The following is a 22,496-nucleotide window of genomic DNA, read 5'->3' on the forward strand; positions in this document are numbered from 1 at the left end:
AACACTTATTATGATTATTTTATTAAAAAAAAAAGCCCCACATCTCCGGGCAATAAACTACAATACAGTAAAAAATAGCATCTGGTGTTAAGACACTCTGCCGACAGGCTGCATGCCTTCAGTGCCGGCAAAGGCTCTGCACAGACGTCCACAGTATTCCACACTGCCTCCCCCATTTCAGAAGTCCCTACTGAAATGAGAAGGACACTGAGGCACACAGGGGAAGAGAATGGCCTGAGGTTAGACTGCCAGGAAAGGCACATGGGAACTGGGCCCAGAAAATTCCAACCGTTCCATACAAAATGCTACCCAGCAGGGAAAAAGAGTCACTGTCTTCTTCCAAGTGACCAGTAATGCCACACTCATGGGGCAGCAAGAAGGGTGGCAAGGGAACCAAGCCCTGACCTGAGCCCAGTGATCAGGCCAGAGCCCAGCCAATGGGACTCGCCCACAGGTCCAGGCTCACCCCCTCACCTCCACCGCACTGCCCTCACTCCAAAGCCCAGCCCTCCTTGCGGAAGACCAGCTGCACAGCCTCATTCACGTCATTCACCACGTGGGAGGCCTCCATGAGCCCTGGACTGAAGCATAAGTCTCGGTGCCCGTGGAATGGAGGCTCCCCTCCTCCAAGGACAGGCTCCGTGGACTGTGGGTTCCTGGGATTGTAGACGCCTGTACACACCAGGATGGAGATGCAGCTCTGGCTTGCTGAGGGCTGTTGCTGCTGTGGGCCCCCGGCCCCTAGTTCTGGCACCCCATCATGCGTTGCCTTCTGCAGGTACTGGTGGAACAGGTTGGCGCCGTATACGTCAGACATAGGGTTATCACTGGCAGGGGCAGCCACACCGGAAAAGGAAAGAGGAGAAAAAACCCTAAATCAATGTTGCAAAGCAAAGGGAGCAGAGAAGAGTTTCGGGGCAGAAGAGTGAATTAGATATAGGGAAATGGGGGTGAGAGTAGAGAAGGAGGGAGGGAAGGGGATGTCATAAAAGGGACAAAGGAGGGAGAGCAGAGCCTACCCCACAGCATAGAGCTTCCGGATGGGGGCGGCCCAGCCCCGCCTCTCCGCCTGTCGCCTGATCAGGTCCTCGGCATACTGGTAAGTGAGGATGCTGGGTTTGCCCATCAGGCCCTCGTATCTCAGCTCCTTGCCCGTCACTTTCTGGTAAATGGTTTCCAGGCACAGCAGAAAGGTGCCATGTCCAAACCTGCCAGAAACGAGCACGCAGCAGTTCAGTCTTCCTGATCTCCAGGCTCTTCTAGCGAACACGACTGCCACTGTCTAAGCAGCAAACACACAGACCAGCCTTTTCCCCAGGGTAAGAGCTGACATGTAGCAGACACTGTGCAGGCACTGGAGGCAGCATTTCACATTTTCCTCTCAGAAAAACTCTATGAGATGACACTATTTGTAAAACGAGGAAACCAAGGCACAGCAAGATTAAGTAACTTGTTCAAGAGGGCAGAGCTAGGATTACAACTCAGTCTGACTCCAGAGCTTAAATCCTGCTGTAGAGCTGAGGCAGACTACGGTTGCGCTTCTCCCCTTCTTTGCTGGTGTCCATTTTCAGCTGACCATATTGCCACTAGGTGTGAAAAAGACCTTCCCTTGCCTCCCTTCCAGCGAGGCATGGCCATGTGACTAAGCTACAGTCAAGGAAAGCAGAAATGCTGGGCTAAATTTTCAATAAGCATCCTTAAAATTGGGGACAGGCGGCCAGGCACAGTGGCTCATGCCTGTAATCTCAGCACTTTGGGAGGCCAAGGCAGGTGGATCACCTGAGGTCAGGAGTTCAAGACCAGTCTGGCCAACATGGTGAAACCCTGTCTCTACTAAAAATGCGAAAATTAGCTGGGTGTGGTGGCACATGCCTGTAGTCCCAGCTACTTGGGGGGCTGAGGCAGGAGAATCACTTGAACCCAGGAGGCGGAGGTTGCAGTGGGCCAAGATTGCACCACTGCATTCCAGCCTGGGCAAAAGAGCGAGACTCCGTCTAAAAAAAAACAAAAAACAAAAAACAAACAAACTGGGGACAGGGTATTCTTCTCTGCCCTCTCTGCCCTCCCCAACTCCTTCTTGACACCTGGAATGCTGATATGATGGCTGGCGCTTGGGTACAATCTCAGCTCACTGCAACCTCCACCCCCCGGGTTCAAGCGATTCTCCTGCCTCAGCCTCCGAGTAGCTGGGATTACAGGCACCCGCCACCATGCCCGGCTAATTTTTATATTTTTAGTAGAGACGGGGTTTTGCCATGTTGGCCAGGCTGATCTTGAACTGACCTCAGGTGATCCACCCACCTCGGCCTCCCGAAGTGTCGGGATTACAAGCATGAGCCACCACATTTTTCAGTGCCATTTATGTAAAGAATTCTATTTTTAATTAGAAAAGTTCATCTAAAATCTGGTTTGTAAATTGAAATCTGCCCCTTGCTTTTCAGTTCACAGAGACATAACCAACCAAGCCCACTGATCTAGTGTCAGCACACCCGCCTCTAGGAATAATACTTCAGAGACAATGCCAAGCCTCGAGCCACAGACATACACTTTAAAAGTGACAAGAGCATACCATACCCCGTCTCTCTGGGACTACTGAGACGGGCCCTGAGGCAGTACTGGGCCATGCCCACCCTCTGCTGACGAGCACTGTTGACTGGGGGTCAACAGCAGGCTGAGACTCAAGAGACTGGCCATGCAGATAACAGCAACCGAACAGTACACAGCAGCTGTCAGCTGGCCTTCAAGTAAGCACCCTGAGGGCCAAAAAAGGGCTGCCTCTATCTGTGCTAGCCCCAGAATAAGACAGGACAGATGATACCAACACAGCTGAGCAGGGAGTGTAGGCACCTGCATGCCCCTGAGAAAGCCACTTATCTGCTGGGTCTCAGTTCTCTGGTCTATACGACTATCAGAACAATCCTTGGCCGGCATGATGGTGCACGCCTGTAATCCCAGCACTTTTGGAGGCTGAGGCAGGGGGGTCACTTGAGGCCAGGAGTTCAAGGCTGCAGTGAGCTATGACTGCACCACTGCACTCCAGCCTGGATGAGAGAGTGAGACACTGTCCCCGCAAAAAAACAAAACAAACAAACAAACAAAAAACCGACAAATCCTTGCTTCCTCCTGCCTTATGTCTTAAGGGTAAAAGGAAACCAGAAAGTCAAAGAACCAATGCTACAGGGTGGAGCCAAGGAAGGAAGAGCAACTGAATAATGTGCACAGATACGGTACAAAAAGTGTCCATGGTTTGGGATCCACCAGACACCAAGAGCATGTTCTGTAAAGATTATAGGGGGCAGGGGTCACGTGTGAAACATCCTCTCAATACATCCTCAGACTCCATAATCTGTAGTTTAGGTTTAGTAACTAATATGTGGAGTGGTCCTTGAAAGCCCTTCCAAAGGCCAGGTTACTGCAGCAACAACAGGGCCTACCTAAGTTAGGTCCCAGCACCTGGGGTGTCAGGACGGATGGGAACTGCCTGCAGGACTGCCCAGGCAGCAGCCAGGAGGAGACCACCAGGCCAAGGCTGGGAGCTTTGTGTCCTCACCTGGGCATCTTGGCTTCAGCCATCCACAGGAGATCCATGTTGCTGGCTAGGACGGGGAGGTGGGGGTAGGGGGGTGTTGCCAGGCCAGCCCCAGGGCTCCCATTGCTGAGGAGGACATCCATGATCAGCTGCAGGCTGGTCTCCCAGCGGACCGGCTCCCCTAGGAGGAGCACCCCTTTAAAGAACAGAGGCGCAGGTGAGAGCTGCAGGGCAGATGGCAGGCGGCAGGCCCTCAGGATGCCAGCTAGGGCTACCCATCCACAAGCCCTCCACCCATGGTGCACCCAGCTGGGCAGGGGCACAGCTCCCCAACAAGCCTAGTAGAGCCCCTTACCCATCCACCCTGGGTGCACAAGGCCCAGGGCCCAGGAAGGAGATTCCTGAGGGCTCCCATTCTGACTTCAGTCCACCGGTGCTTCACAGAAGAGGTTACAAAACAAAAGCAGCATGTCTCAGGGCTACTTCTCCTTGCTGGCTGGGACTCTGCCACCACACTCTCCCTCACATGACTTAGCAAGGGCTCCTGTTCCCTCAGTCACTTCTCTCTGAGCCCCAGGGTCTGGCAGAACCTAACAGCCAGGACAGGGGGTGTGGAGTGATAGAGACTTGAACCCCAACCTGGACTCCACCGATTCTCCTGTATGACTGTGGCCAAGTAACTTCTCTTCTCTAAGCCTCAGTTTCCTCAACTGCAACTACATAACAGCAACAGCACTTAGCTATTGTGAGGATAAAACTGAGCTACATCATCAGTAAACAGCCCAGGACTAGACACACAGTAAGCACTAGGCAAAGGACACTGCTGACACTAAGGTACAGAGCCGGTGAACTGCACCAGACCAGTGATTCTCCATGGGGCAGCACCGCCCCTGCTGAGGTGCTTTACAAATCAGAGGCAATTTTAGTTGTCACAATGACTAGAACCTAGCAAGTGAAGGTTGTGGGAGGGGGCCAGGGATGCTACATACTCAGGACAATCCTGTGCAATCAAAAACTATCCCACACTAAAATTAATTTTTAAAAAAACCATCCCATGGCTGCGTGCGGTGGCTTGTGTCTGTAATTCCAGCACTTTGGGAGGCCAAGGTGGTAGGATTGCTTGAGCTCAGGAGTTTGAGACCAGCCTGGGCAACATAGTGAGAGCCCGTCTCTACAAAACAACAAGAAGAAAAAGAAAAAACTTTCCCATGTCCTCATAACATTTGAATGTCCCACCTGATATCCTGATATCCACATAGGTGAACAACCTTTTCAGAATTACTTGAACGATTCTATTTTACATACAATCACAAAGTATTTTTGTACAGCTTCAATAAACATCAATTTTTCCAAAAATACAACTATCGTGTAAGTCAAGAGAAGACTGTACTTTGCCTTTTCAAAACTCTACCAAGAACTGTTCCCTATTTTGGAAAATCACTTGACCAATGGCAATGCTGCCCCTAATTTCTGAGTCACCAGTAAAACACGCCTGTCACACCTATAAACACACATCAGCCTGCATTTGTAGCTGTTAACATTCATGGTGATTCTGTTTAGTGCAACCATTTTACTTCTTGGATAACTACTACATACTGAAATACATTATCTTCTTACTAAAAATGTTTCCTTTTATATCCCCCTATTACAGTTAGGGCTTTATACTGAACTAATTTTTAATATGTGTGTACAGAAGTTATATTACCTATGAATTTCACTTCAGGATAATAAAGGGGATATTCCAATGTTCTTGGTATAAAAAGGGGAGAACTGGGTTTAAAAGTTGAGAAACACTAGACTAGATCACCTCTAGGTGTCTTTCCACCACTAAGATTCTCTAAGCTTACGGTTTTCCTGGAATAGTGAGTGGCATGGGGAAGGAAAGACTAACAACAGTCTCAGAGGTGGTGAGTGGCAGATCCAGACCAGAGCCCAGGTGTCCTGACTCCAAGGCCCCCTTGCTGCTGAACCAGGCTGCAGGCAGTCACACTGAGACAGCCTGAGGGCCAGAGAGGAGAGGGAGAAAAGACCTCACAACTCATCAAAGAGGACCTCTCTTACCTTCAATGCGGGGGAAGTCATTCCTCGGGAGGGGCTGCAGAGAGACAAAGGAGAGGCTATCAACACAAGTCGCCTTCCACTCCAGGAGAACCACAACCCCACCTCCAGGGTGCTGGGAGGGGAGGGGAGACACACTCCACAGACCCCACACCCGTGGTCAAGCCCAAGCCAAGGGAAAGCTGGAGAGGACTGAGAAAGATGCAAGAAAGGCGAAAAGACAATGGCCAGGTGGGGCCACAGAACAGGCAGGACACCATGGGTGAAGTCACCAGGTGGAAGGGTGGTCAGCTGTCTTTCTCTGGTGGGAGAGGACACAAGATATAGCCAAGCAAGAGTCTAAAATCAGGCAGCTAAGGTGAGGCTGTGGAGACGAAGGCGGCATCACGCCTGATGGGCCATTTCTCCTCATGTCGGTTCTTGAGCAGGCAGCTTCACTCGACCAGCCTCAAGGGTCCACTCCATCCCCAGGCCATGGTAGTCTTGGCTCTGCCACTAAACAACTATGTGACCCGGGACAGGTCACTCCCCTGTGTGGGGCTGTCTCTGAGCTATTCCGAGATCTGTTCCAACTCTGACATTCTGGCTCTCCACAGAACTTGCACAGGTCAGGGAGAAAGCCCTCACAGGGGAAGTGCTCTGTTCCATCAGAAAGCGCTGGAGGAGGAAGGACTTAACGCTATATCAGCAAATAAAAAGTAAGTTATCTGTTTATAACTGCATGTCGTCAAACTGTGAGAATGGTCTGACTCTAGACCTGGGCTATGTGATACACAGACGGTGCGATGAGGAGAAAGTGAGCCAACGGGCACCTCAAGAGATGGCAGTCATGCTGCAGAGGATCACCAAGGGATCAGATGAGACAGGGGACAAAGTCAGTGCTCAAAAATGAGCCCAGCGCACAGGGCACCTGGGCAGATGTGTAGACTGACCAGTGCTTCCTCTGCAAGCAAGCTGCCTCTCCCGAGGGCAGCTCAGTGCCGGGCCTCAGGATTGCTAACTTCACAATGGCCAGCTCTCCTGGGCAGCACTGGGAAGGCCAGCCAGTAAGTCTGGAACTCCTTGTTGGACGGGATGCTGTGTCTCTGAAATGGGTTCCCAGCTAATTATAAGCAATACAGAGAGGACAGGGCATAAAGCCGTTCGCTTCTCTGGGCTTTTTCCTGTTTTTTTTTTTGAGACAGGGTCTCACTCAGCCGCCAAGACTGGAGTGCAGTGATCACAGCTCACTGCAGCCTCCAACGCCTGGGCTCAAGCAACCCTCCTGCCTCAGCCTCCTGAGTAGCTGGGACTATAGGTATGCGCCACCATATGTGGCGTTTTTTTTTTTTTTCTTTTTTTTTCTTTTTTTGAGACGGAGTCTCGCTCTGTTGCCCAGGCTGGAGTGCAATGGTGTGATGTCAGCTCACTGCAACCTCCGCCTCCCAGATTCAAGTTATTCTCCTGCCTCTGCCTCCCGAGTAGCTGGGATTATAGGCATCCATCACTGTGCCCAGCTAATTTTTGTATTTTTAGTAGAGACGGGGTTTCACCATGTTGGCCAGGCTGGTCTGGAACTCCTGACCTGAGGTGATCCAACCGCCTTGGCCTCCCAAAGTGCTGGAATTACAGGTGTGACCCACCATGCCTGGCCAATTTTTAAAATTTTTTTGTAGAGACGGGGTCTCACTATGTTGCCCAGGCTGGTCTTGAACTCCTGGGCTCAAACAGTCCTCCTGTTTCAGCCTCCCAAAGCATTGGGATTACAGGTGTAAGCCACTGCAGCCAGCCTCTGGGCCGTTCTCATAAATTCAGGGAACAAAACCCTTAGCCAGATGTGCCTCCAAAGAAGCATGGACAAATCACAGCTCTGCAGGAGGGCTTGCAAGGTCAGCGACACAGCCAATGCAGGACACTGGAGGAGTGAAGGATGACACAGCCCAACCCATGCTCCTTATTACCGTGGTCTTTAGCCGCCGCTCCAGGTCCACCATGTCAAGCAGAGGGAAGGCCATCCGCAGCTCATCCACGGTGACGACATTTCGGAAGCCCAGTCTGGAGCAAGCTCAGGAAGTAATGCTGGACAGGTCTTGGGGAAGATGCCTTTCTGAATGCATCAAATCACAAGTGAAGGGAACACAACCCACTCCTGATCAAGCCAGGCAGGAGGGCACCAAGCAGAGCCCATCAAGGATGGCACAAATCCTGCAGGTGCTGGCAGGCAGGCTGTAACTGCACAGGCAGAGTAGAGAGGGCAGCTCCTGGGTAACCCACCAGCAGTCACCAGGCACATGCCAGCTACCAGGTCCTATGCTGGGCACAGCCTAGGGGGCAAAGGCACATAAGAATCTCTGTCCCCAGCTGGGTGCAGTGGCTCATGCCTGAAATCCCAGCACTTTGGGAGGCTGAGGCAGGAGGATGGCTTGAGCCCAGGAGTTCCAGCCAGCATAGGCAACATAGTGAGACCTTGTCTCTACAAATAAAGTCAGCTAGGCATGGTGGTGCACACGTGTAGTCTACTCAGGAGGCTGGGGCAGGAGGATCACTTGAGCCCAGGAGGTCAAGGCTACAGTGAGCTATGATTGCACCACTGCACTCCAACTTGGGCAACAGAGTGTGACCCTGTCTCAAAAAAAATAACAAAAAACTCTGTCCCCAAGGAGCCTAGCACATTCAGAGCCCATCAAAACCAGTGTTCTCTGAGAACAGTGCTGCCAGTCAGTGCTGAGTTCAGAAGAGACTCCTCAGTGGCCTGGGGAGTCCAGAGGAGTCATGGAGAAGTAGGGCTGGAGCTAAAATCTTAAAGGATGAACCCAAATCATCAAGGAAGAGGAGGCCTTGGGGAGGGGCAAGCCAGCTTCAGCCTATCTCCTCTAAGATCTGCCTCCATTTTCCTATCCTCAATTCCAACTTGCAATCTTAACTGGACATGGTTTGATTACTCTCAAAATGAATTTCCCCAAAATCCTGATTCTATCGGATTGCCCCATCAGCAATAAAGCGTGCCCTGCTTTCCACTGCCCTGAGAAGTCGGTCAGACTCCTCAAGTTTACTTCCAAGGTTCCCGACAACCTGGTACCACCCTTCCTGTTCTTTCCTTCCTCTCCCTATCCCATTCCCAACCTCCTACTTCCCCTGCCTAGGAGCTTAGCCATCTCCTGGGGCTCCGCTGTACCCCTCCAAGAAGCCACAGGCAACTCCTGCCCCAGGGATACTCCAAGCCCTCCCCTCCACACCTGTGGCGCCCTCCTGTGAGCTTACCGGCCTTCGATCACACGCCATCGCACACGCTCCACACCTGTGGCACACTCCTGTGAGCTTACCGGCCTTCGATCACACGCCATCGCACACGCCCCACACCTGTGGCGCCCTCCTGTGAGCTTACCGGCCTTCGATCACACGCCATCGCACACGCTCCACACCTGTGGCGCCCTCCTGTGAGCTTACCGGCCTTCGATCACACGCCATCGCACACGCCCCACACCTGTGGCGCCCTCCTGTGAGCTTACTGGCCTTCGATCACACGCCATCGCACACGCTCCACACCTGTGGCGCCCTCCTGTGAGCTTACCGGCCTTCGATCACACGCCATCGCACACGTTCCTTTACTGCTCATGGTGTTATTCTTGCCTCAAGCACAAGCCCTTGATGGATTCATAAGCCCTACGCCCTCATCCTGGTCCTCGTCCCATTCAGAGTGTGCGGCAGACCGCTGGTACACAGGACGTGCTCAGCACAACAGTTGCTTGAAACGGGCCAGGTATTATTCCGCAGGCTCCCAGAGACAGGCTCCCGGTAGCTGCTTCACTACCACTGGCTAATAAACTGACTGGGCACCCCAAGGAAGAGGCTAGAGCAGGGGTTCCCAAACCCAGTTACAGAACCACTAAGAGAGGTGTTTTGTTTTTTAAAAAATACAGATTCCTGAGTTTTACCCAAGACCTAGTGAATTAAGGCTCCAGCGCAGATACCCTGGAATCTGTATTTTAAGCTCCCCAGAGGATTCTGATGCAGGGGTATGAGAACTGGCTTTTGGAAACCACCAGACATGAGGACTGACCACAGTCGGGAGCTGTCCTCCCTCCCCTGAGCCCACAACATCGCCTGTGTACCCCAGCACCCAGCACTCCTCACTACAGTCCCCACTCAGCTAAGGGAGGAAACACCCCAGCCCTGCCCCTTCCCTTCAGCCAGAGTTAAGACCAAAAGGATACCCCTGGGCATTTTCCACCACGGGCCCCTGTCCAGACACCAGCATTCTCTTCTCATGGTACTCGGAGAAGAGCTTCATGGGGCTGTGAGAGAGGATAACTTGGTCTGCATCCACCTGTAGGGACAGCCAAGACAGGGGAGGGCAGAGGAAGACAGAACGGTTGAGGGAAATAATGAGACAGGTGGCAGGTCCTTTAGCCTAGGGAAGGGAAAAACTCGCTCAGAGAAAGAACGGGGAGCAAAGCCCTTTCTAGCACCCAGCAGCACTTCTGAAAGGCACCCAAGCAGATCTGAGAAGAACCTGTCTCATTTAGTTCTTGCCACACAAGAGACCAGAAATGCCACAGATGTGGGTTCTGACCACTTGCCACCGCCACCCTGTCAGGTTCAGTTTGGATTTCCCAAGCCCCCACTTGGAAGCCATAGGGTTCATGTGTGCTCCCTGTCACTGTCGCAGAAACTGGTCTTTTACTTTCTATTTTCATTTCTGCTAAGATTTAGCTGCTTAACATTTATACTAACCCTAACAATGCAGCCTTTACTTGGAAGGTTTTTGGAATTCTCTCTGGAAATCACAGCAAGGAACCAATTTGATTCCGTCACATTTTACATGCAACTTTGAGCAGCATCATCTAATCAATCAGCTATTTTATTTACTCTCCTGGTTCCAAAGGACTCTTTCCAAAAGCTGAATTCACCCTCAACAAACAAGAATGCATCATAGTTGGGATATGGTGCAGGGCTGCAGGTGGCTGAAGAGGACAGCACTCCTTCAGGTGTACACATCATACCCAGGAAAGCCAAGGTGTGACTCCAGAGCCACACCTGCTATTCCTGCTATGCAGAGTTCTAGACATGTGTGTGACCTTTGCTTTTCAGGGACTCACACCCCCAATGCCCAGAAGAAAAGAAACAGATACAAGGACATAATCTACAACTGCCAAATACACAGGCAGGATTTCTGTGTTCAGCTGTGGCCATGACCTAGGACTAGGTGATTCCATATCCCAACCCAGGGGAAAGGGACTTGGAGCTGGGGCAGCGGCTCCATTAGGAACCAGGTCCTTGGGCTTCCATGCCTCTGGCTGCCTTCTCACCTCGCACCCCAGCAGGGCTGACAGCTCCTGGGCTTTGCTGTGTTGTAAGATGTTCCCAGCATTTGTAACAAAAACCACGGGCACCCGCAGCTGCCCCTGGGAGTTCACCAGCCTTCGGAAGGCTTTCAGAGCAGCAGGGATCACTCTGTGGCCCCGCACAAGCACTCCATCGATGTCCAACAGGAACCCGAAGGTGGGTGGGCTCTGCAGAGATGGTAAGATAATTACCAGTACGTGAGTAACAAAGAAACAACCCTTACAAAGAGAGGCTCAACACCATCCTCGGGTCACTCATGTCCCTTGAAAACCTATGTCAGAAAGAACAAAAAAATGAAGACAGGATTCTGATAGGGCAATCTTTAAATAGAAAATAGAGAAATCCAAAGAAAATATAATCCCAACACTTATTTTTAATCATTCATTTTTACAGAGTCTTCCCGTTGCCCAGACTGGAGCACAGTGGCATGATCACGGCTCACTGCAGCCTTGACCCACTGGGCTCAAGGGATCCTCTCGCCTCAGTTTCCTAAATTTAATGCTAGGATTATTAGGCGTGAGCCACCGAGTCCAGCCTAATCCCAACACTTTAAAACAACCAATTAATAGTTCCCCTTTTTTCTCTATTCTCATATTTGTCTTGTAGCTACAAATGAACTATATGCTATTTTACATCATCTCGTTCTTTTTTGCTTGACATATCATAAATATTTTTATGGATTACAATAGTCTTTATAACCATCTTTTAAGATTTTATTATAGCAAAAAGTTAAAAACAAAATAACCTCAATCACTACAGACAATATAAACATGTTTCAAAAGTTTCTTGTCTCCAACTTACTTGGTCCTATTCCTGTCCTGCATAATTTCCAGAAGGCTTTTATAAATCTATAGTATACACACCTTTCTAATCTTAACACACACATAGAATCATGTTGACTTTGTTTTCCATCTTACTTTTTTAGTTGGTATCTCTTGGCTGTCTTTTTTTTTTTTTTTTTTTTTTTGAGACAGAGTCTTGCTCTGTCGCCGAGGCTGGAGTGCAGCAGCGTGATCTCAGCTCACCGCAACCTCTGCCTCCCACGTTCAAGTGATTCTTCTGCCTCACTCTCCCGAATAGCTGGGATTACAGGTGCGCCCCACCATGCCCACCTAATATTTGTATTTTTAGTGGAGACGAGGTTATGCCATGTTGACCAGGCTGGTCTTGAACTCCTGACCTTAGGTGATTCACCCACCTTGGCCTCTCAAAGTGTTGGGATTACAGGCTTGAGCCACTGCACCCTGCCCTATCATTCCATATTAATTATGCATAGCTCTATTTCCTAAACATCATTTCTGGCTACATACTATTCTGAGTGAATAATTCACTAATATTGTTCTCTATATTTTGGACAGTTAGGTTTTTCCACAATTTTGCTATGAAAAATAATGCTACAAGGAACCTCTTCAGGAATACTGATTTTTTTCCTATATTATGGGTATTTCCTTGAGCTAGATTCTTAAAAATAGGAGTAATAAATCAGAGAGAGCAAATGTAATTACATAAACACCAACTGACAAACTGCTGTTCAAAAACATGTCCACTGGCAACGTACTTTACCCTTACAATATTGATTTTCACAACTGTTAATTTTCAAACTTTTTTATAATTTAAAGGTAAAAAAATTATCTCTTTTCTATCTGCATTTCCTGGATTTATAAAGTTGAATGCTGTTTTTAAAAATCATTCCATTTCTCATTTTATAAACTGCCTGTTAACATACAAGATGTTCTTCAATCATCAAAAAAAAACCTAACCTAACTTGTTTGCTATTTTTCTTTTGTTGGTGCCAACTAGGTCAAGTCATTCTTACTGACACACCTACTCTACGCACAGAGCTCCCTTTATAGAGCAACCAGAAACAGAAATGGCGCTACAGGCCAGGTGTGGTGGCTCACGCCTGTAATCCCAGCACTTTGGGAGGCTCAAGAGGGTGGATCACTTGAGGTCAGGAGTTCAAGATCAGCCTGGCCAACATGGTGAAACCTCGCCTCTACTAAAAATACAAAAATTAGCTGGGCGTGGTGGTGGGCGCCTGTCACCCCAGCTACTCGGGAGGCTGAGGCAGGAGAATCACTTGAACCTGGGAGGCGGAGGATGCAGTGAGCCGGGATCGTGCCACTGCACTTAAGCCTGGGCGACAAAGCTAGACTCCACTAAAAAAAAAAAAAAAAAAAAAAAAGAAGAAAGAAAGAAAGAAGAGAAGAGAAGAGAAAAGGCGCTCCAGTCCCTAGTTTTTTAGCTAAGGTGACAGAGCAAGCAACCAGCCTAGAAAGCAAACTCTAAAACAGCAGCATTTTTGCAAGTGCAAATCAATTCTAGGTAAGTTCTAAATAAATAAACAGAATTAAACAAAGGCAGTTTCTTCAAAGAGAATTTTGAGCCAGACAATGAAAGTGTTAAATACATCCTGTAACAAAACTCTTTGCACCCCCCAGTCACCCCCAGACTAGATGAGTGGTTCCTGCCTGCCTACCTGGTTCAATGAGAAGACAATTAGACAAGCAGCCCCAGGACAGTCTACAGGGAGCCTTGCACTAAGAGATAGGCCCACACCAGAGGAACCTGACCCACAGGGGTGGGGAAGATTGGCCATCACAGGTCTCCTAGGCCAATTTAAGGAGTTTGAAAATGGAAAGTGGTATCATCAGACCTGAACTATAGAAAAAAATTTGGCTGCAGAGAAAAGACTGCATTGGGTGGACTGAAGGGAGTTAACTGAAAGAAGACCAGGTGGGACCAAATGCAACCCAAGACAGAGAAGATGGAGGATTTACCTGGGAGAGTGGTGGTAAGAATGGAGATCAGGGGGCATTATCAGAGACAGAACAGTCATGACTTGGTAACCATCCAGATACAGGGGTGGAGGGAAGAGGGAGCCACACGGACTCCCATGCTTTTTTATTTTGGTCTGGGAACCCAGGAGGGTGGATGGGGGTATGAGTCACTGAACCAAAGGGCACAGTAGGAGCGGGCAGCGAGAGGTCATTGGAGGATACAAGGTTAAGTCCCACTTTGGACCTGGGAGACAGGCAAGTGGAGACATCAGCACTGGACAGGTCCTGGAGATGAAAATTTTGGAAGGTCTCGCCTCTCAGAGAACCAGGAAGAACAATACTACTTAATAATGGACCACACAAGACCTGCCAGCAAAAGACAGTGCAAGGAGGAAAACCAAGAGCGTGTGGGGTCCAGGAAGCTGACGTATGTCTCGGGTCCAGTAAAATAGGGACTGGAGTGGCTGCAATGATCCCATCTTCTTTCCACTGAACAGGCAAGACCCCCGGGAGAGGCAATCTTCCAGCTCCTCCTCCATGTTAGCTTGTACACGAGCCCTCCAAGCTTGGACAATGACAGCTACAGAGCCAAGCAGGAGGAGGGCAGGGACCCTGGAAAAACAGGAGGAAGCAACTCGAGCCAACAAGATATCACACCTGAACACCAAAAAACAGCTGCCAAGAGAAAACTGACCAAGCCCCACACGCCACACAGGAAATGCCCGGACAAATGGTACCTCTAACCCTTGGCTTCACAGGCTTATGCTGTTGCACCCAGACCTGTCACTGTCCCAAGCACTCAGCCAGACATGTAACAAAGGCATTTTTATGTATTCTTTTTGGCAGCCCTTTGAGGAAGTGTCAGCATCTCCAAATGGCCCTGCCTAGCAAAATGTGCCTGGTTTATACAAGGTGTTCAATATACAGGCACTAAATTACCTGACTGGACAAATAAGACATCAACCTCAAAAAGAACTCAGCAAGGGTCACCCAGTTCACAAGTGCTGGATTCAGGATTCAGCCTCAAATTCAGCTGGCAACTCGGCAGCACCTCAGAGAAAACAGGGGACCCCAGGACTGCTTCCCCCACCTCCTGCCAGCTCCCAACTGTGAGTTCCATTTCTTCTCTCCTCAGTACACTCATGTACCCTCGAGGATCCCTGGAGCCCCTCCCTATTCCCCAAGAAATCTCACTAGAATGGGGGTCCTAACCTAGGCCCACAGATAGATTTCAGGATGGCCATAAATCCCCTTTAAACACTACAAGCATTTTTCCTGGGAAAAGTAACCATAGCACTTTTCAGATTTCATTTTCTTATTCTTCTCAAGGAGAATCACTACCTGGGCTTAAAGGGAGGAGGGGATGTGATTTGCCCTTTACCCCCATACCTGACACAGTGCTTAGACTCACAGGTGATCGACAAAGGCTGACTGGATGCTGAATGACCCAAAGGATAAATGGTTAGGGAGAAATAGACACTTCCCGACCACCCTATCCCTTTCTGAAGGAAAAGAGTGGCTCTTAGAAAGTAAGTCCCTTAAGGACTGGGTGATTCCAACACTTTTTTGTGGCGTGATCTTGGCTCACCGCAACCTCCACCACCTGGGCTCAAGCGATCCTTCCACCTCAGCCTCCCAAGTAGCTGGGACTATAGGCGCGCACCACCAAACCCACCTAATTTTTGTATTTGGCAGAGACGCGGTTTCCCCATGTTAGTCTTGTCTCAAAGCTGGTCTCGAACTCCCAACCTCAGGCGATCTGCCCACCTCGGCCTCCCAAAGTGCTGGGATTACAGGCATGAGCCACCGTGCCCAGCCAACACTTTTTTTAAGAAACAGTGTTTCTTTAAGAAACTTGGCTGGGCACAGTAAGTAGCTCACGCCTGTAATCCCAGCACTTTGGCAGGCCGAGGTGGGCAGATCGCCTGAGGTTGGGAGTTCGAGACCAGCCTGACCAACACGGAGAAACCCTGTCTCTATTAAAAATACAAAATTAGCTGGGCGTGGTGGCACATGCCTGTAATCCCAGCTACTCGGAAGGCTGAGGCAGGAGAATTGCTTGAACTCGGGAGATGGTGTTTGCAGTAAGCCAAGATCACATCGCTGCACTCCAGCCTGGGCAACAAGAGGGAAACTCCATCTCAAAAAAATAAATAAATAAATAAATAAAAATAAATAAATAAATTTTTAAAAGGCCTAGATTTTAAGTGATATTAAGGAATTACTAATGTTGTTAGGTATGATACTGGCATCGTGGTTATGTTCAGAATGTCCTTATTTTCTTTTTTTTTTTTTTTGGTTGAGACAAGACAGGGTCGCACTCTGTCACCAAGGCTGGGTGCACTAGTGTCATCTCAGCTCACTGCAACCTCAACCTCCTGAGCTCAAAGGATCCTCCTGCTTCAGCTTCCCAAGTAGCTGGGACTACAAGCATGTGCCACCACATGCCTGGCTAATTTTTTTTTTTTCTTTTGTAGAGACAGGGTCTCCCTATGTTGCCCAGGCTGGTCTGGAACTCCTGGGCTCAAGTAATCCTTCCAACTCCCAAAGTGCTCGGATTACAGGTGTGAGCCATGGCACCCAGCCAGAATGTCCTTATTTTCTTAGAGGTACACACAGAAGAATTTAGGTTTGAAATGACAAGAAATCAGAGATTTACTTTAAAATCTTAGAGCCACAAAAAAAGGAGGAGGGAGATAAGCAAAGCAGGTGTGGAAAAATGTCAATCATTGCTCAATCTGGGAGATGGGCACAGGGGTTCATATTATTCCCCATTTTTGAATTTTTGAAAACTTACATAGTTAAAAAAAAAAAAACAGCTCATTTGTACAATGGTTGCAAAATTTACCATACATAGTTTTAATGGTCATTGCCTAAATAGTCACAAGATTTGCTTTCCTTTTTTTTTTTTTTTTTGTTTGGTTGGTTTTTTTTGAGACGGAGTCTCACTGTCACCCAGGCTGGAGTGCAGTGGTGCAATCTCGACTCACTACAACCTCCGCCTCCTGGGTTCAAGTGATTCTCCTGCCTCAGCCTCCCAAGTAGCTGGGACTACAGATGCGCGCCAACACACCCGGCTTATTTTTTATATTTTTAGTAGAGACGGGGTTTCACCATATTGGCCAGGCTGGTCTCAAACTCCTGACCTCGTGATCCGCCCGTCTTGGCCTCCCAAAGTGCTGGGATTACAGGCATGAGCCACCGCGCCCGGCCCAAGATCTGCTTTCTTAAAAATAAGAATCCATAGCCCCTGCTACTTAGAACAGCAAAGTTTTCAGGAAAATTGAGCAATATCCATAAGGCTCCCTCACCCATCACTCCAACCCCTCCCCAACCTTCAGGATGTACACAGAGAACCAGGCACCCAGTACCATAAAAAGTGAAGGTGTACATCAATTATAACAAATGTACCACACTAATGCAAGATGGTAATACAGTCACGCACCATAACGATGTTTCAGTCAATGACACACTGCATATACAATGGTCCCTTAAGATTATAATGGAACAGGAACTCATAGCTGAAAAAGAGGCAAGAGAAAAGGTAGCCACAGAAAGAAAAGAACATCCAAGAAAATTCACAGTGAAGGGTTCTGCAGCTTTTACAGACCTCAAGTTCCTTAAAAAGTCTGAAACATGAACTCCAACGCCAAAAGGTTTTCATTACTAGAGAAGAATGTTTATGGTACATTATCTGTTTACAAGCAAACCTATGACAAAAAAAAAAGAAACCAAGCAAACCACAATGGACATATTTCTGATACGAGTGACACCTCAAGAGCCTCAGAGAGGTCCTTCAGAAGATATCCAGAAGAAAGCACTGTTATCACAGATGACAGTTCCATGCATATGACTGCCCCCTAAAGACCTTCCAATGGGACATGGTGTGAAGGCAGAAGACAGTGATATCAATTACCTGTCCTGACCTTATGTAGGCCTGGGCTAGCAGGTGTTTGTGTCTTCATTTTTAACAAAAGTTAAAAAAAAATTTTTTTTAAGGTAGGGCACTGTGGCTCACGCCTGTAATCCCAGCACTCTGGGAGGCCAAGGCGGGCGTATCATGAGGTCAGGAGTTCGAGACCAGTCTGGCCAACATGGTGAAACCCCATCTCTACCAAAGATACAAAAAATTAGCCGGGCGCGGTGGTGCACACCTGTAATTTTTTTTAATAGAAAAAAGCTGCCTGTAATCCCAGCATGTTGCAAGGCCGAGGAGGGCGGATCACGAGGTTAGGAGATCGAGACCATCCTGGCTAACACAGTGAAACCCCATCTCTACTAAAAATCCAAAAAATTAGCCAGGCGTGGTGGCAGGCGCCTATACTCCCAGTTACTCCGGAGGCTGAGGCAGGAGAATGATGTGAACCCAGGAGGCAGAGCTTGCAGTGAGCCGAGACCACGCCACTCCACTCCAGCCTGGGCAACAGAGCGAGCGAGACTCCGTCTCAAAAAAAAAAAAAAAAAAAAAAAAAGCTGGCTGGGCACAGTGGCTCATGCTTCTAATCCCAATACTTTGGGAAACCAAGGCAGGCGGATCATGAGGTCAGGAGTTCAAGACCAGCCTGGCCAACACAGTGAAACCCCGTCTCTACTAAAAATACAAAAATTAGCTGGGCGTGGTGGCAGGCGCCTGTAATCCCACCTACTTGGGAGGCTGAGGCAGGCGAATCACTTGAACCCGGGAGGCAGAGGTTGCAGTGGACCGAGATGGCACCACTGCACTCCAGCCCGGGCAACAGAGCTAGACACCGTCACACACACACACACACACACACACACAAAAGAAAGAAAAAAGCTATGGAACAATGATATAAATGAAGATATATTTAGTACAGCTGTACAATGTGTTGTGTTTTAAACTAAGTGCTATTACAAAAGAGTAAAAAATTTTAAAAATTAAAAACTTGGTAAAGCAAGAAAGTTAAACTAAGGTTAATTTTCTTTTCTTTTCTTTTTTTTGATAGAGTCAGGCTCTGTTGCCCGGGCTGGAGTGGCCCGATCTCTGCTCACTGCAACCTCCCTTCCAGGTTCAAGGGATTCTCCTGCCTCAGCCTCCCGAGTAGCTGGGATTACAAGTAATAGATCCATTACATAGATGGGGAAACTGAGCTTGGAAAGCTATGTAAATTGCCTTAAGTGAAGCCGCTAGGATTCAATTCTAAAGCTCGTGCTCAAACTCTGTCATCCTGCATTCTTCTTTTTCTGCTCTACCGGAAGAGTCACTTGGAGACATTTCGGGACTCTGCAGAGATGCTAGAGCCAATACAATAGTTATAAATAAGGGCGATATTTCCTTATATTTATATCCTGACAGTTTGTAAGTCCTTTTATCAACATATTCTAATTTCATACTTCCACCTTGGTCACTTCTAGCTATGTGACACTGGCCAAGTCACTCAGCTGCTTTGAACCTTAGCTGCTCCATATTTAAAAATCATAAAAATAATACAGCTTAAACTCTGGCACCAGACTACCTGAGTTCCAGATTCTGCCACTTACCAGGTGTGTGCCCTTGGGTAAGCTGCTTAACCTCTCTGTGCCTCTGCTCCAACTATAAAATGGGAAGACTAATAATAGTACTTTCCTCGGAGTTGTTATAAAGATTATACGAATAACTGTGAAGTACTTAGAATGGTGCCTGGCACAAAGTAAGCACTATGTGTTTTTTTCATGCAAGTAATTTGGCCGGGTGCACTGGCTCACGCCTGTAATCTCACCACTCTGGGAGGCCAAGATGTGCGGATCATCTGAGGTCAAAAGTTCGAGACCAGCCTGGCCAACATGGTGAAACCCTGTCTCTACTAAAAATACAAAAATTAGCCGGATGTGGTGGTGGGCGCCTGTAATCCCAGCTACTCGGGAGGCTGAGTCAGAAGAATCGCTTGAACCCGGGAGGCGGAGGTTGCCGTGAGCAGAGATTGCGCCACTGCACTCCAACCTGGTGACAGAGATGCCGTCTAAAAAAAAAATGCAAGGATTACTGTGAAATCCGTATGTTAATGTAAAATATTACTTGTGCGTTTAGAAGACAAAGTGATTCCTTTTTCCAGAAAAGGCAAAACGGCCCAAGGGAGCGTGAGAGCCGTGGATCTGACCAACCTGGTTTAGTGTCCTGTGCCGTCTCCCAGCTGCAGGACCTGAGAAAACGTACTTGAAAACTCGTCAAGCTTCGGCTTCCTGACCACACGAGGTCACACCTTCTCAGAAGTTGGGGGGAGGCTCACACATCACTACCGCGCCGGGCACACAGCAGGCGCCGGCTCCAGCCCTCCTGCTCCCGCCCGCGGAGCCTCCAGCGCTCAGTCGAGGTCACAGCGAGCTGAACTGAACCCAAGGCCCGCACCAAACCCACACGCACTTGGGGGCGGAGCACCCGCAGGCGCGGCTCCCGGCGCGCGGCCCAGTTTCCTCCACATGCAGATGAAAATCACGACCCAAACGTCCTCATGGTGGAAATCAGAAGACGCGCAGGGAAAACAGGGACGCGGAAACTGCCGGGAAGCGCAGGGGCTGACAAGCAGCCTGGCCCAGGCCGTCCCGACGAGCGCTCTCCCGCGGGAGTAGCGTTTCCGAGGCCGCCAGCGAGTCAGGGGAAGGCAGGGCACATCCGCCCTCCAGCAAGAACGCGATGCACTCGGGCGCGACGACAGTCCAGGCAGTTCCCAGGAGGCGGGGATACCAGCCCGGCCGCCCCTCCTTCCCCGCGGCTCCCCGCCCCGCCTCCGGCCCTGAGTGGCGAGTGGCTCGGCTGGAACCCGGACGTCCTCACCTGAGCGGGGCCCACAGCATAGCACCTGCGGGCGGGTCGGCCCTGGAGCCCCGCAGCCGCGCGCGCCGCCCGCCAGCAAAGCCCGCGCGCCGCGCCGAGCGCAGCCACACAGCCCCACGCAGCCATCCGGCCGTCGCCGTGCGCACGTGCACGGCGTGCGGCCCCCACCCCCCGCGAGTCCGTCCGCTGCACAGCCAATCAGCGGTCGGCGCGCGCGGCATCACGGGAGTTGTAGTCCTGTAAGCGCGCGGAGCCGGTCGGGCGCCTATGGAACTCGACCCGCAGGCCAAAGGGGCTCCGTTGCAAGGAAGAAGTGCGGGGTCCCGCCGCCTCCTAGACCGAGATCGCGGTGAGCGGGCCGCGGCGCACAATGGGCACGGCCTGGGCGGCGGCGCCTGCACTATCGCCCTGCGCCTGCGGATCCCGGTAACATTGCGCGGCAGGCCCCAGGCCGGCCTCCCTCAGCTTCGCGGACTGTCTGGGCCGGGGGTCTCAACCTTGACTTCAGGGCCGGGCCGCTGGGGCAGACCCTTAGTGATGTTCAAGTCCTCTGGGCCCCTGCCAGTCAAGGGACGCTCGTCGCGCGCCAATTGTTAAGTCTTTCATTGTTTCTGTAAACCTGCTGACGCCCTCCCAGCGCATAGGGAGACTGCGCACGTGAGTCCGCCCCCGCGCGCACTGCGGAGAGGTAGAGGCAGGAATGTAGTACAAGGTACAAAATGACTACTCCAGAGAGGGCCAGATGACTAAGTCAGCAAACACTTAGGGAACACGACTGTGTCCGCTGCGCGGATCCCGGAGTAGACACAAGGGTGAATGAACAAAGAATGGATTTCGGTCACTGAAAGTGGAGAGGTAGCCGACTCCGTCCGTGGAGGCCCTTAGCAGAGCTGGATCTGGTAGTCCCCCGGTCATGAGGGGAGATTCTGCTGGAGGAAAGAGGTCTCCATTCCCACCGTTTGAAATGTGTAGGATGCCCTCAGATTCTTTGGCCCATTCATAGGTATAGCTACGCTAAAAACGCGGGACCCTACAATGTACTTAGCACTAGCAGAGAGGGAGTTGAGGATATGGACAGAGACTGCACTAGCTCACACATTAGCAGGCCAGGGTGCGGTGGCTCACCCCTGTAATCCCAGAACTTTGGAAGGTCAAGGTGGGAGGAAAACTTGAGTCCAGGAGTTCCAGACCAGCCTGGGCAACATAGGGAGACCCCTTCTCTATTTTAAAAATAATAAAATAGGGCCGGGTGCGGTGGCTCACACCTGTAATCCCAGCACTTTGGGAGACTGAGGCGAGTGGATCAGGAGGTCAGGGGTTCAAGACCACCTAGCCAAGATGGTGAAACCCCGTCTCTGCTGAAAACTGCAAAAATTAGCCAGGCGCGGTGGCAGGCGCCTCAAGTCCCAGCTACTCGGGAGGCTGAGGCAGGAGAATCGCTTGAACCCAGGCAGCAGAAGTTGCAGTGAGCCGAGATTGCGCCAATGCACTCCAGCCTGGGTGACGGAGTGAGACTCCATCTTGAAAAAAAAATAATAATAATAATAAAATGAAGAAGTAGTTAGCGGTGTCCTTTGGTCCTCAGCTTTGAAGGGCAAGATCTTAATTCAGTTCAACTACAGTTAATCAGAATTTGGAAGACTAATTCAAGTCAGTCAAACTCACAATAGCCCGACACTTAAACCCTGCCAGGGGACATAGCTCTCTAGGATTGCAATGTTCCTAATCCCTTCCTTCTATTAAACTACCTAGAAACTGATTTAGTCATTAGAAATTTCTTGGTATGATGGCTTTTAAACATGCCCACAGTTTTTTTGACAATCGGCTCCTCAAAAGCATAGCCAGGCGCGGTGGCTCACACCTGTAATCCCAGCACTTTGGGAGGCCAAGTCAGGCGGATCATCTGAGATCAGGAGTTCAAGACCAGCCTGGCCAACATGGCGAAACCCGTCTCTACTAAAAATACAAAAATTAGCTCGTCATGCACCTGTAATCCCAGCTACTTGGGAAGCTGAGGCAGGAGAATCGCTTGAAC

General features: G+C 49.9%; 1 protein-coding gene across 1 annotated transcript; it reads right to left on the minus strand.

Annotated features, from left to right (window-relative positions):
* Positions 1-20,622, minus strand: HDHD5 (haloacid dehalogenase like hydrolase domain containing 5). Its single transcript, XM_024927058.4, has 8 exons — positions 20,462-20,622; positions 10,876-11,079; positions 9,781-9,893; positions 7,528-7,621; positions 5,591-5,624; positions 3,551-3,725; positions 1,020-1,208; positions 1-827 (listed from the first exon to the last, which is right to left on the minus strand). The coding sequence occupies exons 1-8, from the start codon at positions 20,585-20,587 to the stop codon at positions 491-493; spliced, it is 1,272 nt and encodes a 423-aa protein (XP_024782826.4). The 5' UTR covers positions 20,588-20,622; the 3' UTR covers positions 1-490.
* Between the last annotated feature and the right edge of the window lie 1,874 nt (positions 20,623-22,496).

Source organism: Pan paniscus, chromosome 23 (assembly GCF_029289425.2).
Source record: "Pan paniscus chromosome 23, NHGRI_mPanPan1-v2.0_pri, whole genome shotgun sequence".
Lineage (NCBI taxonomy): Eukaryota > Metazoa > Chordata > Mammalia > Primates > Hominidae > Pan > Pan paniscus.